The sequence below is a fragment of the Geotrypetes seraphini genome, chromosome 6, assembly GCF_902459505.1.
Source record: "Geotrypetes seraphini chromosome 6, aGeoSer1.1, whole genome shotgun sequence".
NCBI lineage: Eukaryota > Metazoa > Chordata > Amphibia > Gymnophiona > Dermophiidae > Geotrypetes > Geotrypetes seraphini.
The window spans coordinates 22,126,794-22,150,062 of NC_047089.1; the positions used below are offsets into that span (position 1 = coordinate 22,126,794).

General features: G+C 41.9%; 1 protein-coding gene across 8 annotated transcripts in view; it reads right to left on the reverse strand.

Moving 5' to 3' along the window:
- Positions 1-23,269, reverse strand: part of PICALM (phosphatidylinositol binding clathrin assembly protein) — a 175,341-nt gene that overhangs the window by 140,860 nt on the left and 11,212 nt on the right. For 7 of the 8 annotated variants that reach the window (XM_033948931.1, XM_033948925.1, XM_033948923.1 and 4 more), the window contains exons 2-5: positions 19,210-19,352; positions 15,965-16,040; positions 3,122-3,224; positions 2,289-2,382 (exon numbers count right to left, since the gene is read on the reverse strand). In XM_033948931.1, coding sequence (XP_033804822.1) covers positions 2,289-2,382; positions 3,122-3,224; positions 15,965-16,040; positions 19,210-19,352 — 416 coding nt within the window. Of the gene's footprint in view, positions 1-2,288; positions 2,383-3,121; positions 3,225-15,964; positions 16,041-19,209; positions 19,353-23,269 lie in introns of those variants that run through there. The other variant, XM_033948928.1, reaches the window with a different exon arrangement.

Here is a 23,269-nt window from a genome sequence, read left to right on the forward strand (position 1 = left end):
AGATAGCAGTGCCGCACATCAGAGAAGGGTGGGAGGTGGAGGATAGCAGTGCAGCACGTCAGAGAAGGGTGGGAGGTGGAGTATAGCAGTGCCAGACATCTGGGGAGGTGGAAAGTACCATTTGTTATCAGGTGGGGAGGAAAAAAGTACTATCATCAGGAGGCTCGAATATAAATTGAGACCCCCATTTTGGTCTTTTTTTGGCCCCAAAATCTTGGTTTATATTCAAATATATACAGTAATAAAAATTGCACTAAAATATGCATTAAAAACAAATTGCTTTTAAAAAATTTATTTTCCATGTAATAACCTAATTATAGGCAAAAAAAGAAGTGAAGTAAAACTTCAATCTAAAGACAGAAGTAAAAAAAATAGTATTACATAAATTTGTGTTTTCAAGCAAAAGCAAAGTTAAAACAGAAGCAATATTTACATTGAGGTTTGCATTGAACTTTAAATTTTACTTCCGTTTAACTAAATTCATTCTCTAATCTAGGGAAATCAAGCATCCAGTACATTCTCATGGACCAACTAAAAAGTCAAAAGCTTTTATTGTTGGGTTTGGTTGTTTTGTTAAACTAAGAACATGGAAAACTCATGTACCTCATTACCTAAATCCATGGATCCTTGTTGCAGAAATATGCTCTTGATTGAAAAGCATACAGATGAATATGACAAACTGAATTCCACCAAAAGGTATAATTAAGTTTAGTATAGTCCTTCCAATTTCCAGTAATATGTTGAATGGCAACCCCCATCAGTATTAACAAAAGGAGAGTGCTTGCTATACAGCAAGGAAATTATAATAGTTTCAAAAAGATTTGGGGGCCATTGATTGCATATTCTAATGATTAGACACCTTGGACACCTTTTTATTACATAGGACTATATTTAATGTGGGGATGGGGAGGTATGTTATGTGATTTAATGGGTTTATTCCTGATGAATGGGATGGGTGGGAGGAGGGGTCTTTTTTATATGCATTTGACAATAATTGTTAGAATGTCAAGTGATTTGTACGAATTATTTAATTGAATTTTGTACACTTGTTGCAAGAGTTAAAACTGAATAAAGAATTTAAAAAAAAAAAGAAAAGCATACAGATGCTTACATGATCTCAGGAAATCTAGTTACATTTTTCAACGAAACTCCATCTTGAAAATAGTGGTATTTTGGCTGATGTCAATGACATCATTCCAGTCTCAGCAGATATTCACATTAGTTGAACCATCACAATTTTTCAAGTTGGCACAGGTTTACGACAATGACAAACCACTCTTTCTCAGGACCATATTTATTACCAGTCCATCAGAGATGGTGCCAGAGACTTGAAGGCACTGGCTGAGTGTATCTCTTTGCTGGGAACCTGGCTTTGGGACATCAAAGAGGGTCTCTAACTTGGGATCTTGCACTGATATTATTTTAAATATTCCTACTGACTTAAAAGTGAATTCAAGTAATGGGCAAGTAAAAATAATGCTCATCTTCCAACATAGCTTGCTTCAAAAGAAGTGATGCCATATGCAGCCTATTCACTTACATATACAAGCTGAGTTAATACAGTTTTCTTCCAGGTTAGCATTGATATTCTGTATGCTATAATACTTCTTACATCAGAAGGCACCATAGGGCACACAAAATCAGCACTGAATCAGAAGTGAATCACTGCACAGTGACTAGTGCTATTACATCAGACAGCAATAGTTAAATAGGCCAAACACTTTGGGTCATGGCTACACTAAGGTGACATTATGAGAGTGAGTGAAACATAAGCATAATGGGATAATTTGGGGGTACATCACACAGTGTTCACTTAACGCTCATCAATACCGTAGCCAGGAGAGTCTCAAGCAGTATCTAATAAATTATGTGTACTGATAGTACCACATATACAGTATTTGCTCTAGTATTGAAGGCAAAAAGGCCAAAACTACAAACTGAAAAGAAGGGATAACTATAATTTTCAGTACCCAGTGTGGAAGAAATACTCCATCATAATCTTAGATATTTATGGTTCTAGCTGCTACTATATTCACAACTGGAATTCATAATCTGTAGTTCTCAGAAAAATAAACTTTCCTCTGAAAAGCAGAAAATATATTTTCTGACTTATTTCTTGCAGCATGTCTTCTGTCCTGGAGGTACAATAACACAACAATCAAAAAATCTGGTTCCATCATATACTGCAGCAATCAAAAGAGACAGCCAACAATAACAACAAAAGATGAATTATCTTCACAATTTCATTGTGCTCAATTATGTTCCAAACGTTAAGCAGTGAAACTCACATTGAAATCCAGAAGTGCATCCATCTGATTCTGTATGATGGGTACAGTTTTTAGTAGTTTTTCAGTGTTCATTGTTCTCATTACTCCATCAGCTCTGTAGGCAAGCAAATTGTAATAATTTTTAGAATGTTCTCCAATTTTTTTTAACTTAAAAAAAAAAAATGAAAATTACCATACTGAAGAGTTTTCACCAATGCTGAAAGCATTCTTCGCCCTTAGAACTAGATAGACTTTATAAAGCTTAAGCAAGCACTAACACATTTCTAAACCTTGGAGGACCTTTGTTTTCAAATGTTATTGTAATTTGTTTCTTAGACATGTATCAGTATCTTTAAATGAACAAAAACACGAGAAAGGTTTATTTTCTTGGGCAACAGCCAAAACAAAATTAAGAAACTAAACAGATTCAATTCTCCATTTAATGACAATCAATGCAGTTTATAACTGTATAACCAATTAAAATAAAACAACAAAATGAAAATTACAAAACAGAATAATCCTCCAACCAGCTCCCACCTCTCAATTACCATCTGCTGGAAAGAGGAAAAACTAAATTTCTCCCTACACTGATTTAGGAGATCTAATGACACAACTCATTTCAAAAGGGAAAATAAAACTCAGGGGGTCTCATGTTAAAAGCAGCTGGACAAGAGAATTTCTGTACATGCCTTGGTGTGCTCCATACTAACACCAAATGGTATCATCCTCTTTGTTTAGTTAACTAATCTTATATCTGCCATTCTTGCAAATAAATTATACTGAAGTGCTTTAGCAAACATAACCCTTCAAATTCACAAAATAATACAAAGAAAAAGGCAAGTTACATTACTTACCCTCTTTTTACTTTGGTGAAATCAAAGGCAACCTGTCTGTAGGAAACCGCTTTTTCATTCAAATATCTGCTATATCGTCTGATAAATGTAGACATATCATACCCTGAAAACCAGCAAAAACAATTATTATTAAATCATGGTTTCAAATAAATATAAATTATAGCCTGACAAGACATGGACACTGTTTTATATAAATTTATCTATTTGAGAATTCCATGATGACAAGACAATGTAACAAAGCGATGACCAAAATCAGAACGATCCTAGACTGCGCAGAAGGGTATAACCAAGGATGTGATGTGCTGGTTACTAGTGAGCCCTCACTTGGGAGTACTATGTTCAGTGTTGAAAGCTGTATATAAAATAGACTAGAAGCAATCCAGGTGGTGACCAAAATAGCATGAGGTCAGAAGACATATGAGAAGACTTAATTACCTAAATATTCCTAATTGTAACTTCCCAATCTATAGCATGCAAGGCAGAGCCCCAACTGCTGGCTTAACAGACCAGCACTAGTCTTACAAAGAGTTCCCAGGATGCCTTTCTCCAAATATCGCATCCGTGTGTATTCACATTCCCAAATATTATACTCAGAGGAAAAAGCACAGTTACTTACCATAACAGGTGTTATCCATGGACAGCAAGCAGATATTGTTACTAAGTTTTTAGAAACTTTGTGACTGCCCACACTACACATGTGTTAGTGCCTTCCTGCCCGACATAGGCTTGAAGTACCTCAGTTCCATAAGCAAGCTAAGAAGCCAACCAGGGGAGGTGGATGGGTTGTGAGAATATCTGCCTGCTGTCCCTGGATAACACCTTTTATGGTAAGTAACTGTGCTTTATCCCAGGACAAGCAGGCAGCATATTCTCACATGTGGGACTCCCTAGCTTACTACAATGGGATGGAGGGAGTGTTGGCAATTAAGAAAATACATTTCGCAACTGCTTGGCTGACGTGACCATTCCATCTGGAATAAGATTCCAGACAGTAGTGAGATGTGAATTTATGAGCTGAGGACCAAGTAGCAGCTTTAAAGATCTCAGCAATAGGAATGGAACACAAGAAAGCAACTGAAGCTCGGACTTCATGAGCTGCGACACGACTCACCAGATGCAGCCCAGTCTGAGCATAAAAGAAGGTAATACATGCCAACCAGGTGGAAGTAGTTCTCTTGGATACAGGCCATCCCAACCTGTTAGGATCAAAGGATATGAACAGTTGAGGAGATGTTCTATGTGACTGAGTTTGCTGTAAGTAATAAGCCAAGGCTCGTTTGCAGTCCAAAGTACGACGAGCCATTTCTCCAAGGTGAGAATGAGGCTTGGGAAAGAACACTGGAAGCACAATCGATTGATTGAGATGAATTTTAGTGACTACCTTTGGGAGGAACTTTGGATGGGTGCAAAGCACTACTTTGTCATGGTGAAACACTGTAAAAGGTAGGTCCGCCACAAGCGCTTGAAACTCGCTCACTCACAGAAGTAATGGAGATGAGAAATACTACTTTCTAAGTGAGATATTTGAGATGAGCTGAAGACATTGGTTCAAAGGGAGGCTTTAGAGCAGGGATCTCAGTCCCTCCTTGAGGGCTGCAATCCAGTCGGGTTTTCAGGATTTACCCAATAAATATGCATGAGATCTATGTGCATGCACTGCTTTCAATGCATATTCATTGGGGAAATCCTGAAAACCCAACTGGATTGCGGCCCTCAAGGAGGGACTTTGAGATCCCTGCTTTAGAGAGAACAACATTAAGATCCCAAACCACTGGAGATGGTTTGACATTGAAAAGTTATTTCATGAATGTGGAAACAAGAGGATGAACAGTCTGAGGTTTACCACTGACTGGTCCATGAAAAGCACTGATAGCACTAAGATGAACACTAACTGAAGTGGTTTTAAGACCCGAGTTGGATAAATGTAGAAGATAATCCAATACCGAAGATATAGAGGAGAATGAAGCATCATGATGATGAAGAATACACCATGTAGAAAACCGTGTCCACTTGTGTTGGTAGCACTGCTGTGTAGAAGGCTTTCTGGATGCATCCAAAATAAGCCGGGCAGGATCAGAAAGATCCATGTCAGCTGAAGTCATCCCGAGAGGTATTAAGCTGTCAGCTGCAAGGACTGTAGATTGGGATGTAAAAGAGATCCTTGAATGTGTGAAAAGAGATGAAAAGATCTGCAGGGATTGACCTGAAGTAGAAGAGAAAATCATGGTTGCTTGGGCCACTGAGGGACTATGAGGATCATGGTGGCAGATTCTTGTTTGAGCTTGACTAGCATTTTGAGAATGAGAGGAATTGGTGGAAAAGCATAAAGGAATTTTTGCATCCAATCAAGAAGAAAAGCATCTGCCTCTAGACATTGCAGAGTATTGTCTGGAGCAGAATTGAGGCAGCTTGTGATTGTGGGGGGCCACAAATGGGTCTATCTGAGGAATCCCCCAAAGAAAGAATATCTGATGCAAGACTGTGGAGTTGAGCAGTAGTAAAAATCTGCTGAGTTTGTCGGCAACAGCATTCTTCTCTCCCTGAATATAGATCACTTTGAAGAAAATGTTGTGAGCAATAGCCCATTGCCAAATCTTCTCAGCCTCTTGACAAAGAATGATAGAACCTGTTCCTCCTTGTTTGTTTATGTAATACATTGCTACCCGATTGTCCATGCATATTAGGAGGACTTGACTGGCTACAATGTGCTGAAAAGTCTTGAGAGCATTGAGAATGGCCCCAAATTCCAAGAGATTGATATGAAATTGTTGCTCTTGGGCGGACCAGTGACCCTGTGTACGAAGACCGTCCAGATGAGCTTCCCAAGCATACTTTGATGAGTCTGTGGTTAGAACTTTCTGATGTGGAGGGATTTGAAACAAAACCTTCTGGAAAGATATGAAGAGTTCATCCACCACCACAGAGATTGACGAAGTGAAGATGTGGCTGTAATCTTGGGTCGAGAGCTTGAAATCTTTGAGATGCTAGAGACCACTGAGTTGTTCTGAGATGAAGTCTCGCAAAGGAGGCAACATGGACCATGGACACCATGTGGCCCAAAAGAACCATCATCCACCTAGCTGAGATGGAGGGAAGGTGATAAACTTGATTGCAAAGCTGAATCAAATTGTCCTGTCTTTGCTGAGGAAGAAACTCCCCGAGTTGAATGGTGTCGAGCAGGGCTCTTATGAATTGTAGAGTTTGAGAGGGCTGAAGTTGAGATTTCAGAAAGCTGACTTCGAACCCAACTGCTAACTGTGTCGCTGAGACCACCCCTTGAAGAGTGGTCTCTTATTAGCCAATCATTGAGATAAAGGAAAAACCTGAAAACCTTGAGCCCTTAAAGCCACTATTACTAGGCACTTGGTAACTACTCTGGGCAAGGATGCCAGGCCGAATGGCAGAACTTTGTACTGAAAGTGTTGATGAGCTACTTGAAATCTGAGGAATTTCCTATGGGCAGGATGAATTTGAATGTGGGTATAAGCTTCTTTTAGATCCAGAGAGTACAGCCAATCGTTTTGATCTATGAGGGGATATAGTGTTGCCAAAGACAACATGCAAAAACCTTTTCCTTTGCTAAGACTTTGATCAGGCCCCTGATGTCTAAAATCGGACGCAGACCTCTAATCTTTTTCGAGATAAGAAAATACCTTAAGTAAAAACCCTGATTCTTTTGAGCAGGAGGTACAGTTTCTATGGCATTCAGATGGAGTAGAGATCCTATCTCCATTCTGATATCCTTAGACCTTACATCTGCCTTTGACACCATTGATAATTCTCTACTCCTTAATAGACTTGAATCTATTGGCATCTCTGCCACAGTTCTGCAATGGTTTTTCTCCTACTTCCAAAACCAAAACTACAAAGTTAGCTTTAATGACTCCACTTCCTCCACCATCTATCAAAGCTATGGAGTCCCCCCAAGGCTCGATCCTCTCGCCACTTCTCTAACATTTTCTTGACCCCGTTACTGACTTTGGCCCAATCTATAGGCTTCACGTATGCTGACGACATCCAACTGCTTTACCTCCTAAACTCTACATCACTTTACAAAATAACTGAAATCAATTACAAACTCAATAAAATTAGTTCCTGGCTCTAGCATAACAAACTCTGATTGAACATCTCTAAAACTATCGGTGTCCTTTTCTCAATCTCTACCGATGACCATCTATGCTTACCCATTTGTATTGACTCCTCTCCAATTCTAATTGATAGTGAAGTTAAACTTCTCGGAATTATCCTTGAGAAGGACCTTACTTTCCATCAACAAATTAGCGCAGTCACATAGAAATGTTTTCATAAGCTAAGGCTCATCTGCTCCGTCTCTTCTCTTCTTGATCCCCTGATCTATTAACATCTTGATTCATTCTCTCATAATCTCAAACATAGATTACTGTTATGCCCTATTATCAGGGCATAACCCAGAAAGAAATCTGTCATTTGCAACTATTGCAAAATACTGCTGTTAAATTAATTTACCCTGCAAAAAGTATGATCATGTTATTCCCTTCCTCCGTAAAGCACACTGGTTACCTATCACTCACCGTCTCACCTATAAAATACTTTTTCTTACCCTCAAAACAAAAAACTCCAACCAACCAGCTTTCATTGACAAACTTCTGATCCCATACTCATCCTCCAGGGCTCTCTGCTCTAACAACCAAAACCTACTTACTATTCCGTTGATACATGAACTTTTCTATGACACCACTCGCAAAGCTATTTTTTCAGTCACTGCACCCTCTCTGTGGAACGCCCTTCCATTGGATCTCCAACTAGAAGACTCTCTAGAAGAATTTAAAACTAAACTCAAGACTTTTCTTTTCAAAGATGCCCATACTCTTTAATCCCTGCTTTCTTTTACATTTCACTAATACTTTCTGAAGTACCTTGGAAAATCAAAATGCTTCTCTTAAAGTGAGCCCTACCCTAATGTATTTCCCTTCTCCAATTACCTCCCTTTATTTTTATTTTGATGTATTTATTAACTTACCTTCCCCCACTTCTCTCTCGTTTCATGTACGTCAGTGTGACTGTGCCCCCGTATTTTTTTTAGCTTTTGATAGTATATTTCTTTTAAATTTTGACATTTTATTTTTAAATTTCATTTTGATACCCATCTGATAAACAGTATATCAAAAATAAAGAAAACTTGAAACTTGAAAACATCTGCTGAGGATTTACAAAAGACTCTCTTGGATGATGATCTGGAGGTATAGTGATGAAATGAAGAGAGTAACCCTCTTGAAGTACTTTGAGAACCCACAGGTCGGTTGTTAACAGTGCCCAACATGGATGGTACAATTGGAGCCGACCTCCAATTGGCTGAGAAAGAGGAACAGCAGCTATGCTCTCCATGAGTCCATCAAAAAGACTGAGCAGGTTTTTGAGGAGCTGCTGGTTGAGACTTTTGGGGGCGCTGTTGCTTTTGCTTCTTCTGTTGAGGCAGATGAGAGGTAGTAGGTTTGGCAGAAAAACGCCTCTGATATGAAGAAGGTTTAAGATGACCGAGAAGCTGAGTGAGGCTTAGTCTTGGTTTTAACCTAAGCATTCCAATTCTTTTCATGGTCAGTTAGTTTTGGTGTGGCCACCTCAATGGAATCACCAAAAAACTCTTCTCCTAAACAGGGAATATTAGCTAATCTGTCTTGAAGGTTGATGTCCATACCTGAGAGACTCAACTATGCTAGGCATCTCATGGCCACCGACACAGCCGAAGCTCTAGATCAGGGGTATCAAACTCAGTCACATTAAGGGGCTGAAATCCAAAACACAGCCTAAGTTGAGGGCCAGACCCCACCCAATCTCTGCCCCCATAAAAGTACTAATTGTAACACCATTTTTTCCATTCATTTTTCATATATACTACAGACACAATATAATCTTATTAACAACAAAATTAAACTACATAAAGCACACCGTATGCTTCTCAACATTCATTCCAACCAGAACACAAATAACCCCTATGCAAATGGGACCAAAAACTAAAAGTACTAAAACGAAACCCTAAGATTCAAGATTCTGCATGCAGTACAACCCCAGAGAAAAATAAACAAATGCATTTCTTCCTGAACATTGCAAAATATAGACAGCAGATGTAAATTCTCAAAATTGACACAATTCAATCGCTAAATTGAAAATAAAATCATTTCCCTACCTTTGTTGTTTCTCCTACCTTTGTTGTGCCTCAACTAGGTGCCTCCCTCCGGCAGGTGTCTTACCTTCTGGCTGACTCCTGCCTAGCCTTTTTATGCAGCCCGTGGTGCAATGCAGTGTTTTCATTGCCGCCACCCCCCCAAACCCACCCTTCCCCCCCCCCCCCGGTGTTATCTTCTGGCCAGCTCCCTCTTTCTTACTGCCACAATGTGCACAAAGCCTCCCGCACCTCATCCGGAAGCATTCCCTCTGATGTTCAGGCATAGGATGCACGTAGGAGCCACCGCCTGCGGCTTTGTGCACACTGCGGCAGTGAGGAGGAGGGAGCCGGCCAGAAGATAAACACCGGGGTCAGCAATAAAAATGCCGCATCGCACTGCAGGCCACATAAAATGGCCAGACAGGCCGGATTCGGCCCGCGGGCCTCAAGTTTGACACCTGTGCTCTAGATGATAACTCAAAAGCATCATAAGCAGATCTCATCAAATACTTTCTTGCCTGGGAAAGAGTGCAAAAAATGTTGTGAAATTCCTTAAGATGTTGAGCAGGAATATCTATATAATAAAACCGTAGGCGGCGCATGCGCAGTCTTATCAGCGTGCTTCCATGATCCGTATGTCCGTGGCCGCCAAGACTGCAGCATGCCCCGCGCTTACTACGGCCCCACCGCAGCTCAGTTCGGCACGGCGGTTTCCCCAGATAGGGGAAGCCGAAAAACTCAATCCCGCCTCATGGTCCTGCCGCCGCTCAAGAATCCCCCCCCCCCCAAATCCTCCTGCAACAGCAGAAGCAGCAGCGGTTTTCCCTTCCCCTCCAGGTCCCTGCTGAGTAGTTGAAACATTTTCCCCCACCCCCCATTCCCTTCTTACCTTGAGCTGCCCTGCTCCGTTCGGCCCCTCCCCCTTCCCGTGTGCTGGCCTGCTGCGGCTGAAGGTTTTTTTCGGCGACTCCTCCTGGTGAAGCTCCCCCCCCCTCCCGCAACCGCTCCTGTTCAAAGCGGCCTGCTGAGGTTCGCGGCCGCTGTAACGAACCTCGCAGGCCGCTCTCCACATGGTAGCACGTTCCCTCTGACGCAATCGCGTCAGAGGGAACATGCTACCGAGTTGGAGAGCAGCCTGCGAGGTTCGTTACAGCGGCCGCGAACCTCAGCAGGCCGCTTTGAACAGGAGCGGTTGCGGGAGGGGGGGGGGGGAGTTTTAACAGGAGGAGTCGCCGAAAAAAACCTTCAGCCGCAGCAGGCCAGCACACGGGAAGGGAAGGGGGAGGGGCCGAACGGAGCAGGGCAGCTCAAGGTAAGAAGGGAATGGGGGGTGGGGGAAAATGTTTCAACTACTCAGCAGGGACCTGGAGGGGAAGGGAAAACCGCTGCTGCTTCTGCAAAGGAAAGTGGTGGTAGGGGAGAGAAGGGAATGGGGGGTGGGTGGGGGAAAATGCTGCTACTGCTTCAGCAAGGACCTGGAGGGAAAGAGAAATACCGCTGCTGCTTCTGCAAAGGAAAGTGGGGGGGGAGAGAAGGGAATGGGGGGGTGGGTGGGGGGAAATGCTGCTACTACTTCTCAGAGATCTGGAGGGGAAGGGAAATATCACAGCTGCTTCTGCAAAATAAAGTGGGGGGGAGAGAAGGGAATGGGGGGTGGGGGGAAATGTTTCAACTACTCAGCAGGGACCTGGAGGGGAAGGGAAAACCGCTGCTGCTTCTGCAAAGGAAAGTGGTGGTAGGGGAGAGAAGGGAGTGGGGGGTGGGTGGGGGAAAATGCTGCTACTGCTTCAGCAAGGACCTGGAGGGAAAGAGAAATACCGCTGCTGCTTCTGCAAAGGAAAGTGGGGGGGGAGAGAAGGGAATGGGGGGGTGGGTGGGGGGAAATGCTGCTACTACTTCTCAGAGATCTGGAGGGGAAGGGAAATATCACAGCTGCTTCTGCAAAATAAAGTGGGGGGGAGAGAAGGGAATGGGGGGTGGGGGGAAATGCTGCTACTGCTTCAGCAAGGACCTGGAGGGAAAGAGAAATACCGCTGCTGCTTCTGCAAAGGAAAGTGGGGGGGGGGGAGAGAAGGGAATGGGGGGTGGGTGGGGGGAAATGCTGCTACTACTTCACAGGGATCTGGAGGGGAAGGGAAATAGCACTGCTGCTTCTGCAAAGGAAAGTGGGGGGGGGGGGGGGGAGACACAGAAAGAAATACAGACAGACAAAGGAGGCTAGGGAGAGAGACAGACAGAAATAAAGACAGACAGGGGACCAGAGAGACACAGAAATAAAGACAGACAGGCAAAGGGTGCCAGGGAGAGAGAGAAAAAAATTGCAGGAGGGAGAAAGACAGAAAGAAAGGAAGAAAGAAACAGGAGCAGGGAGAGAGACATAAAGAAAGAAAGACAGACAGCCATATATTCTAGCACCCGTTAATGTAACGGGCTTAAACACTAGTTTATCATAAGAGGGTAATTTCCAAACAAGCTGTTTCATATAAACAGGATATATAGAAACTGTAGTTAAGGACTATGTTCGCCAACTTGGAATTTTGACAGACACAGAGTTGAACTGGAGAAGTGGAGAGAGGGGGCAGACCAATTTGTCTTTTTGAACGCTAAAGCCTCTGCTGTGTGGGTGTTCTGAAGCAGCCATTGCAAAACGCATCAAGACCCAGAGATTTATTCAAACATTCTCTTTCACTTCAGATAAGTGTTAAAATCTTTTGAAAGAAATTTATAAGTTTTTGGACTGTGCAAATATAAGATTACATTAATAATTCCTGTGCGATGATAGAAGTTTAAGATACAGACGGTTTACACCTTCAGGCTTGTCCCATTTGTCTGGTCTGACAACTAAGGACATTCTGAGAACTGTTGAAGAGGGGATATGTGTGATTAATAGCATATTAAGTTAAATAGCTACTTCTATGTGTTTCTTACACTATATGGTTTTTGTATTTGAAGTAGGCAGTCAGATTATATACTTCCTATTTTTGTGGGAATTTTGATAGAGGTGACATCCAAACTCATCCATAGTTCGGCCTTCATGCCCTGGAGGCATTATGGCATAGACTTTTGAAGCAAATGACTTTTTTAAAGTTGATTCCATAACCAAGGATTGATGCTAAAGCTGTGGTTTACCAAAACCCAGAGAAGAAATAATTCTATAAATAGAATCCAGTTTTTTGGGAGCCACTGTAAAAGTCAAGGGTGTTTCCCAATTTTTGTGAAGAATTTCTTTAAGGATACCATGCAATGGTAATTTAAGAAGCTCTTTGGGAGGCTCATCATAGTCCAAAGCCACTAAATATTCAGCACTAAATGTAGAGTCAGCTTCCAGTTTTACAGGTAGGTTCTTACCTAATTGCCTAATAAATTTAGTAAAAGACAGTCTTTTGGTGGGAGATCTAGTCATTGGCGGAGATTTCTGAGGAGAAGGTTCTGAAGGGGTATCATAAGCCTCAGTTGCAAAACCAGAGTCCATGTCAGATTGTAAGTCAGAGTCATAAAGAAGCTTTGGAGAAGGCGTGTGTCAAGGAGAGCGATGCTTTCGACGACTCCAGTACCGATCTGAGGAAGATGAGGAAGTACGACATGAAGTGCTCTTTCGTTTGGCAGTACGTGACTGAGATCGATGCTTCTTAGACTTCAAACGTCGAGTGGAAGACAACAACCGTCAATGTCTCGATGTTATGACGCACGTCTAGGAGTAGAGCGGCGAGAGAATCGATGGTGACTGGATGACGATCCATGCCAACGTCCTGCCAGAGAACTGACTGAGGTACCATGTGGCTTCGAAGCAGTATGCTCAGACCAGACCAGACCAGTACTGAGGAAGTCGATGCTGGTGCCTGAAGTTTGAAAATATCACCCAGCTCCCTTCGAAAAAACTCATCGAGCTTTTCCCGGAAAGAAAGCACCGGTACCTCTGGCTTATCTGCTAGTACCATCGGTGCCGAAGTTTGACTTGGAGAGGGTGACCTCGACAGAGAGACAAGCTATAAAAGAGACCGACTCTGCTTGGTCTGTATCAAGGGACTTGATGCTGGTGTGACCTGCTATGCTTGCTGGGAAGCTGGCAGCTTCTTAGCCAGTTTACCTGAAAGTGCAAGATCTCCTGATACTAGAGTCTTCGATGTCAATGGTTTTGAAGTCTTATCGATGTCCATAGCAGCCCCGAACAATTTCTCCTGCTGAAGTTTACGGCTTTTAATCGAGCATTTCTGCAAGGTGGAACACCTGACGCAGGTTTCCACCCAGTGCTCAGGCCCAAGACACTACAAACACCAACTATGCAGGTCGGTGAGGGAAAAAGGACTCCGATACCTGAAGCACTTTTTAAAACCCGTTAACGATCTAGACATGGATGGAAAGACCATGTCAGCAAGATTAAGCTCAATTGCTGAAGAAAAAAAAACGAACCCTCGAAAGGCGAAGCCCACGAGGAAAAAGAGAAAGAAAAACTCAACTTTTCTTTTTTTACAGACAACAAGATAGAAGAAAAAAATATAACAACAACAAAAAATAGGAAAAAATATGCAAAGCGGGATGGCAAAAAAGGACTGAACAGAGTTCAGAAAAACATGACTTCTTCACTCCACGGAAAACGAAGAAGTGAGGTACCACGATCCTATGTCGGGCAGGAAGGCACTAGCTCATACGTGGTGTGGGCAGTGCAAAATACTTAAGGTGGCGATACACTTTTAAAGCTGTCTGCACTGGGCTTCCGATGACATCACCCACATGTGAGAATATGCTGCCTGCTTGTCCTGGGATAAGAGGTGGTTAAAAAAAAACATCAGATCTCAATAATAAAATACTATGGTTTTAGTAAATCACTGCTTGCTTTGGGGAAATTTATACCACCTGTATATTTCTCAGATACAAGTGGATTCTTTGATATTGTGTCATGTTTTTACTCAAAGTAGACAAGTAAATGAAATTTTGTATCACTCTTGAGAATTAAATGGATAAATGGACTAGTCTATGTTTATAATCTGTAATATGTTATTGCTTCTGTAAAAAAAAACCAAAAAACCCCTTTCATATGGTTATTAAGACTTGTGGGACAAGTACATTTTTTGAGGCATATACATATTGTGGACACATACATATTGTGGAACTACTTGGAGCTCTCAGTATTGCGAGACTGAACTTCCACCTAGGTTTTAATCTCTGCTACCAAAAAACTTGCCAGCAGCCAATTAGATAGGGGTTCTGCATGGGCAGGAGCAAAGGACGATCGCTCCTGCCCCGATTTACCACTGGACCACCAGTGAAACTAAAGGGGGGTAGGCAGAGCCGCTAGCGGCAGCCAATTAGCTAGCGGCTCTGCACCAGCAGGAGCAAAGGAAGATCGCTCCTGCCACGATTCACCCGCTGGACCACAAGGGAAACTAAAGGTACACGGGGAAGGCCAGAGGGAAATAACAATATTTAGAATCAGCCAGTACAGGGAGCAGGATGGATCCCTCCGGTCCCAGCCACCACTGGACCCTCAGGTCTCAAGGCAGGCCAAGCAGAGGCCTGCAAGGCTTCGGGAAGGAGAGGGAAAGGGTACAGAACCTGTCAGGGAGAGAGGGGGCTGGGTGCAGAGCAGCGAGGGAGAGGGAATAGGGTGCAGAGCTGGGCAAGGTAGGGCAAGGCACTGTACTTGATTATAATACCACCCTACCCCCACCGTTTTTCCTCCTTTTTTGGGGGGGTAAGGTTACCTCGGTTTATACTAGAGTATATATGGTAGTTAAGAAATAAAATACAGGCAAACAGAGAAAAACCATGGAGAACTAGAAATACAATTGGAGCTGATATTCAAATAGGCAAGGGCTGAAAACTCTAGCTGACAACATCCACAGTACTGTCACTGAAGGTTTTGAGAAGTGAGTTTTTGGGCTACCTTTAGAGAAGCCTTCAGCTGACATAGCTTGACGGTGCTCATCAGCTGGAGTTTTTATATTTTATATTTTCATTAGAGGGTCTGGCAGAGACCCATTTACAAAGTATGTATTCTTCCCAATTAATAGTTCCAAATTAATAAAGTCTTTGCTTATTTGTAAATGGGTCTTTACAAGAGCCTTTAATTCAGTAGCATAATTAAATGAAATAACTACTTCTGAAGTTTATGGGGATGGGCAGGGATAGAAGAATTTGATTTCTGTCCCCAAACAGCTGTCTAACAAATTCATAAGTCATGACTGATCAACCAGAATTAAAAAGGGTGCATTTCTGAGACTTCTACAAGATAAGAGTTTCTAACGCCAAAAAGGTATCAAAATCAGAGTTCTTTTGTTTGTTCTTTAGATCCTTAAATGGTATCTCACTGGGCAACAAGAATGAACAGTAAGGAAAATTTCAATTGACAAGAAAAACAGGAAAATACCAAGAGTCAAACTTCTTAAAAATATTTAAAACTTCTTTAGGAAAGGTAAAAAGAAAACCCAGAAGAGGTATGCTCAAGTCCAAGAGAACTGCTAGTACTTGATCAGTTTGACTATAGGGAAATACCTTAAACTTGCCAGTGCTCAAATCTGAAATAAACTATTTCTAAGACAAAAGGTTTTGTAATTATCTTATACAGTATTGTGTACACAAAAAGTAATGCTTATCACAAGAGTCTTATGATAAAAAGATACTGTATTTCAGTTCTGGTGTAAGTAGTTTAATATCTCTCAGAATTCACAACATATTTTATTGCATTAAAATGTTGCTCTTACCTTGCAATCCACTTTTATCCAGGAAATTACTTAAATTAAACAATGTGTTTCTTGAAGCCAGATACTGGATAAAACGCTAAAAATGAATAAATCAATTGAAAATTTGCATATTATATTCAATTAAGCAAATATTTCTAATGGCAAAATACTGCAAACAAACAGCTCAAGCAGCCTCAAGAATAGGGACAAAAATTAATTTCACAAATTTCAAGTATGTAATCAAATAAAGATTCATGCCATTTACAGCTTTTCTTTCAGCTCTCAAGATCTTAGGGCTTGAGATTCTAGGTTTTATGTGAGAAATAAACACACTGATAACAGCCCCCACCCCCTAGTACAAAAAGAATAAAAGAGACACTTACTAGCTAAAACATAATAAGCTGTCCATTTCCAACTATTCTTTCATTCACCCTCCCCTGCCTCCATTCTATTTTTGAGTCTTTTCCATGCTGATTCTTCTTCAACTGCGCAAAGTATAAATATTTGATACCACCAGAAAAGGATCCCAAGCAATGGCACTAATGCCACAAAAACTTAACAAAAAAGGGTTTATGCCTCAAATAATGTCTAATTAGCTATAAAATAAACACCTACATTTACAATTCATAAGCGTCAAAGAAGCCCTAATTATAAGCATCTACCGTATTTTTTGCTCTATAAGACGCACTTCCCCCCCCAAAAAAGTGGGTGTAAATAAGGGTGTGTCTTATGAAGCAAATATTAACTAACCCCTCCCCCACCTTAATTTCTCCAGTGATCCAGCGCTGTAGGGTAGGAGCTTTCAGCCTTCTGCCCTTCTCTCCTGCTTTCTCCCCCCGAGCGGCACCGGCAGTGCGGCAAGCAGGCAGGTGTGAGTTTTTCGCTTCCTGCCTTGTCCCGCACCTCTCTGTGAATGGCTGCCCCAGTTTTTGCGAGAACTGGGACAGCCATTCACAGAGCAGCACGGGACAAGGCAGGAAGCGAAAAACTCAGGGGGAGAAAGCAGGAGAGAAGGTCAGGAGGCTGAAAGCTTCTGTCCTACAGCGCTGGACTGACATTCATGGCGCGACAAGGCAGGAAGGTAAAACTCACACCTGCCTTCTTGCCGCTCCGACTCTACCGCTGGGGAGAAATCCGGAGGGAAGGGCAGGAGGCTGAAAGCTCCTGCCCTACAGCACTGGACTGCCGGAGGAGTTAAGGTAAAGGGGGACCCTGCCTGCCTGCTTGCCTCGGGTTGGGGGGGCCATGTCTGGGGGTAGGGGACCTGTCAGCCATGCCACTAGGCCTGCCTGTCACTTGGCTGCTAGGCCTGCCTGACTGCCACTAGGCCTGCCTGACCTGTCCTGCCCTGTCCCCTGTCCCGGCCTATCACTAGACCACAAGAGGTGAACAGAGTACAAAGCCTGGCAGGGAGGAGGTCAGGGTGCAGAGCCTGGCAAGGAGTTTGGGGTTGGGTGCAGAGCCTGGCAGGGAGAATTTGGTTCAGAATGTTTTTTTTCTTGTTTTCCTCCTCTAAATCTTGGGTGCGTCTTATGGAGCGAAATATACAGTATATTAAATATTATTATGCCTTCTTGGCACCAGGAAGCTGAAAAACTGATTTTTTTTTTTTAGATATTTCAATCTTCTGTCACCTACATAAATGACTCGGTACATTCTCTGGGAGAAGGGGTTTGAGCTTCTGTAGTACAGAAATTTAAGTATAGTGAAACATAGCAATTACATAATTATCAATATAATATGCATGTGTCCAATTGAATACTTTCATAAATGTGTGCAACAGCTACTCAGCCCAATGATACTTATCCCTTTGGTAGACCCTTTTTCTACCTTCTCTGATATATTTCCTATTAAAGGCATATGACACAGTAAAAGTTGGAGGGGAAAGCATATTTGACTTTTTTTTTAAACTCCTTTCTATGGACTTAATACTCTATAGGTCTCTCTAATAAGAAGATCATGTTGCCAGCACTGAAGAAATGCTTGTAGCTGTGAAACATATAGTTCCATGACCTACATTTCTTAGATATCTGTGATGTAAATGTTAAATAGTTATTTATAAAGTTTTTTTTTGTTTTTTGAAAGATAGTGTCAGACAGTCACAACAAAACAAATTGTATTGAGCAGTTTATTCCTCTGGAAATTCTCCTCCTTCCAGTTCAATCTGGCCCAATTACTAACAGTGTATCTTTTTACCAGTTTTCCCCATATGAAAATGTGATTATCAAGTTAAAATTCTCTCAGAGTTCCTTTCAACCAAACTGAAGTTTAAAAAAAAATTATACATAAGTGGTTGGAAATAAGTGCAACAGTTTAACTTTGTATGGATAAATTATCTGTACAAATTACTGTTATTTCTGAATTCTGTGCATTTTTTTCACTCTCTGCACAATTGAACTATGGAATCTGTCGCTGAAATATTTAGTGAACGATTATCAATCATAACTAGGTTTAAAAATAGTTTGGACAAGCTCCTAGAACTGAAATCCATAATCATTACTAGACATAACATAACATAATACTTTTTAACCCTGTAACCATGAGTTCTACGCGGTTTACAAAAGATTATAAACTAAAAACAATTTAAGAATGACAAAAATAAATTTTTTAAGAGGTAAGTTTTCAGTTGAGTTCTGAAATATTTATAAGAGCAAGCTCCAAGCAATAACAATCGGAATTCTCTGTCGTGTGAAGCTACTTGGAATGCTGAAGTATGGTCCAGAAATTTCTTACTTTTACAACCCTGTACTGACGGGAAGGTGAATAGGGCATGAGACTTTCTACTATTTTTATACGATGCTAGACATGTAGGTCTGAGAAAGTCAATGCTTACCTCTAGTTATTGGTAAGGCGGTCTCTATGCTTTGGAATCCTGTCATGTACTTGTGACCTGGACTGGTCAATGTCAGAGACAAGATGCTAGATTTGGTGGACTTTAGGTCCAACTTAGTTCTGTATGTCACTTCTTATGAATAAAGTATTAAAAAAATTTATTCCAGCCCCATAATCCTGTCCGATTTTGCCATATACCAACTTATACATCCAAACCTACTGTGTAAGTACCAGAAATTTTTGTAAAAGCTCTTTTGTTAGCAATCACTGCTGGCTACATAAGGGCTTTTGACTGCCTCCCCAAGATATTTTGCCATCTAACATGCTTTTTCTAACCCCTTGTCAGCACATAAGAGATCTGCAAGATTATGTAACCTGTTATAATACTATAATTTGTCTATAAGAAAACAATTCTCAAGTACAAGATTGTTTACCTCATTTCCATAAACCATAAGATGATGTGTTGCAATAAGAGATTTAAAGACCACCACCCAGCTGTTGTTGGTTGTTCTTTCAAATAAGGTGTCTGCCAACTGTGGGATGTTAACATTCATCTCATTTGTGCATTGGATTAGGTCTGCAATACAAAAGAAAACATTCATGTTATCAGTATTTCTGAACGGAAAAAATAAAAGGACTGCTCAAGGACTAACCGTTCTCATACAAAGAAATCTACCTCATTGGGAACAAAATATTTAAAAGATACTGCTAAACATTTAAAATTTTGCATGAAGTACTTTCAAAGGACTGCTAATAAGTTCTCTACCTAACCAAGAAAAAACTAACGTGGAGCCATGAAACTTACAAGTTATTCCACACTTTTCGTTTCATTTCATATCCTTGAAACGAAAAGTATCAAGAAAAAAGTGTGGAATATCTTGTAAGTTTCATGGCTCCACATTAGTTTTCTTCTTGGTTGGGCTGAGAGCAGCCCCTCATATAAGGTGCCCAAGGTGTGGTTAATTGATCAAGTAAAAGCCGAATTTGGAGGCAAATCTATAATGGCATCTGAGCACTGAGATTCCATTATAGAATACTAATGTAACCTATTGTTAACATGCCTTATACATTACAGCAGCCATAAGACTTGACATAGCTGCCATTAAGTATGGCAAGGACATGTACAACTTGCAGTATTCTTTAAGTTACATTCATAATATTGAGCTCCCACCCATGCATGCACGCTTGCTTTTATGCATGTGGTTACAGAACTGTATTGTCACCTTCATGGGTAAGTATACACTTATCTGCTTCTGTGATAGTGTTCTGTACATTACACATACCAAGCACAAATAAATGTGGGCACCCTGTTATAACCCTCCCAACATCGCCATCAACTGGAAAGATAATTCTAAACTCAAATTTCCTGAACGGTGGAATCATTTGAGTATAATTAGAAAATAGGAGGAAATAATAGCCATTAAACAGAATAATAAATTGCTAATTTTACTAAGAAATGAGCCCCCCTGGATGGTTTTTGAAAAAATTTGAAGAATCTTCCCTAACTCCCTCCCCTCTGAATTGGATATATGCAGCTTATGAGTATTTTATTTTATTCTGTGTTTAATTTTTGTTTTATTTTAAGTTGTTATTTTATAATAGACATAGTCCTCATTAAGTTGTAATAATGTGTGTATAATTATTATTATTGTATGTATTGGAAGTGTGTGTTATTGTATTGTACGTAATGTTATTAATAATTTTTTTTTTTTTAACTCCCATTCCTCCTGAAAAACAACCCCTTTGGTGTGCCCTTTTTCATGGCAACTGATATTTGGCAGGTCTTACTGTAAGTCAGGCCCTGATCAGTGAGGAATGCAGAAAAATAGAAAAAAGTAGATATTAAAGTTTCACTCCATGAATATCCTCTCAAAAGATTTGTCCTTTTGAACATTTGTGAACAGTACAAATTTAAGGTTAAATTCTCTTCTTGTATACTGCTTATAGATTTCTGACTAGAAACTCATTTGCAATTTTACTACTTAATATGAATTGAGGGAATGGGATGTTACAGTGCAGCCAGTTCAGTTTGGGGCATTTAATTGCAGCCGTTTCATCACAGCCCTTTAAGAGTGGGCTGTTTCATCACACCAAGTTGGCCCCACCCAGTTCACCTGAACAGATGGCTCATGCCAAGTCTGATAGATGCTGATCTGAGTCAGCCCCATCCCATCTCAACTGAAAAGCTGAGGAGTCCGACAGATTCTCTCTCAGATAATGTTTTTGAAGCACCTGTGGGGAGCAAGGGAGGGCATTGCCCCTACCTCTTTCAAACTTTGAAATAATTGGCCCTGAAGCACCAGTGGGGGGGGGGCACGAGGAGGCAATTCTCTCCTCTTTCATCATTGGGGGGGGGGCAAGGGGTAGCAATACCACCCCCTTTTACCAGTCCAATTAGGCATGAAGCACCAGTGAGGGATACAATGGGGCCTGTCCCAGGAGCCTTCTTTCACCTGTCCCATTGGGACCTAAGCACCAGTGTGTAGGGATGCCATTCTACCATTCTGAAACAGGGCGAAATCGGCACACTGATTTCACCGCCCCTGTGAAAGAATTATGAGCCCCTGGGAAAGAATTATGAATTATCCTCATTCCCTTTCCCTTGTTGCCATGCAGAACTTCTAAGTAAAGGAAAATATTAGCATCTTGTCACATGACTTGTCACATATTAACCTGACACAAGTTTACCCTTATCCCTTATATGGGCAACAATCAGACTGCCTACGTGCAGGCCCTGAGCTTAGTAGCTTAAGGAGTATGCATGATAACCTTTGGATTGTCACATGCTTATCTTATTTGAGCAGTCCTTATTAGGAAAGGACATCAGCTGACAGGCCTGAGCATGTGCAAAGACTCAGGCCCTGTCCACGTGTTAATCAGGCCCTTGTCTAAGTGCTGAGTTGGAGGATGATCACGAAGTAAAAGCATGTATCTATCTTTGTAACCACCAATGTAAAACCATGTACCTTTGTACCCACCAATCATGAGATGTGTAAACGAGGGAGTTACTATGATGTCATTATCTTAGAAGTATAATAAATAGGGACTCGGAGTTAGCCCTTACTAGCGCCTCCTCCCGATTCTAAGACTGCGTGTGTGTTTCTTTTGTGGCATTCCTACACCAGTGGGGGTATGCCTTCTATGTCTCCTCTTTCACCACAATATTTCTTTTTTTCTTTTTTTAAATTTGTAGTGTTTTTATATTATATACAGGTACTCCCTCTGTTTCCCTAGTGGGCTCACAATCTGAGTTTTATTTTCTTTCTTGTATCTAGGGCAATTAACATAAGAATATAAGCAGTGCCTCTGCCGGGTCAGACCACAGGTCCATCCCGCCCAGCAGTCCGCCCCCGCGGCAGCCCAACAGGTCATGACCTGCCTTAATCACCAGAAGGGGCCCCCTTTGCCCCCTAGGTTTGTTATCGAAGTCCTATCTTCCCCTCAAAGTCCTAACCCTCCGGCCTTGCACCTGCATGACCTGGTGAGCTGTCTATACTTATGCAACACCCCAGCACCTCCCTCCGTACCCCACGATCCCCTTTTCCCTCAGGAATCCGTCCAATCCCTGTTTGAATCCCTGTACTGTACTCTGCCGGATCACTTCCTCCGGGAGCGCATTCCATGTGTCCACGACCCTTTGGGTGAAGAAAAACTTCCTTGCATTTGATTTGAACCTATCCCCCTTCAGTTTCTCTGAGTGCCCCCTCGTACCTGTCGTCCCCTTTAGTCTGAAGAACCTGTCCCTGTCCACCTTCTCTATGCCCCTAAGTATTTTGAAGGTCTCTATCATATCCCCCCTGAGCCTCCTCTTTTCTAGAGAGAAGAGCCCCAGTTTATCCAGCCTCTCAGCATATGGGCAGTTTTCCAGCCCTCTTACCAGTTTTGTTGCCCTCCTTTGGACTCTCTCAAGAATTGCCATGTCCTTCTTGAGGTGCGGCGACCAATATTGAACGCAGTATTCCAGATGTGGGCGCACCATCGCTCGATACAGCGGCATGATGACTTCCCGCGTCCTGGTTGTTATGCCCCTCTTGATGATGCCCAGCATCCTGTTGGCTTTCTTCGAGGCTGCTGCACACTGTGCGGATTGTTTCATGGATGGATCCACTAGCACACCCAAGACTCTCTCAAGTCCGGTGTCTCCCAGCAATCCCCCCCCCCCCATTTTATACTCGAACAACGGGTTCTTTTTCCCTATGTGCATGACCTTGCATTTATCTACGTTAAAGCGCATTTGCCATTTGTTTGCCCAATCCTCCAGCAGTTCCTCACACTCCTCCCTGGTCCTAACTATGGCGCAGAGTTTGGTATCGTCTGCAAATTTTATAACCTCACACTTTGCCTCCGTTTCCAGGTCATTGATAAATATGTTGAAGAGTAGCGGCCCCAGCACCGATCCCTGCGGCACACCGCTCGTGACTCCCCGCCAGTCAGAATATTGGCCTTTTACTCCGACCCTCTGTAGTCTACCTGATAGCCAGTGCTTGATCCATC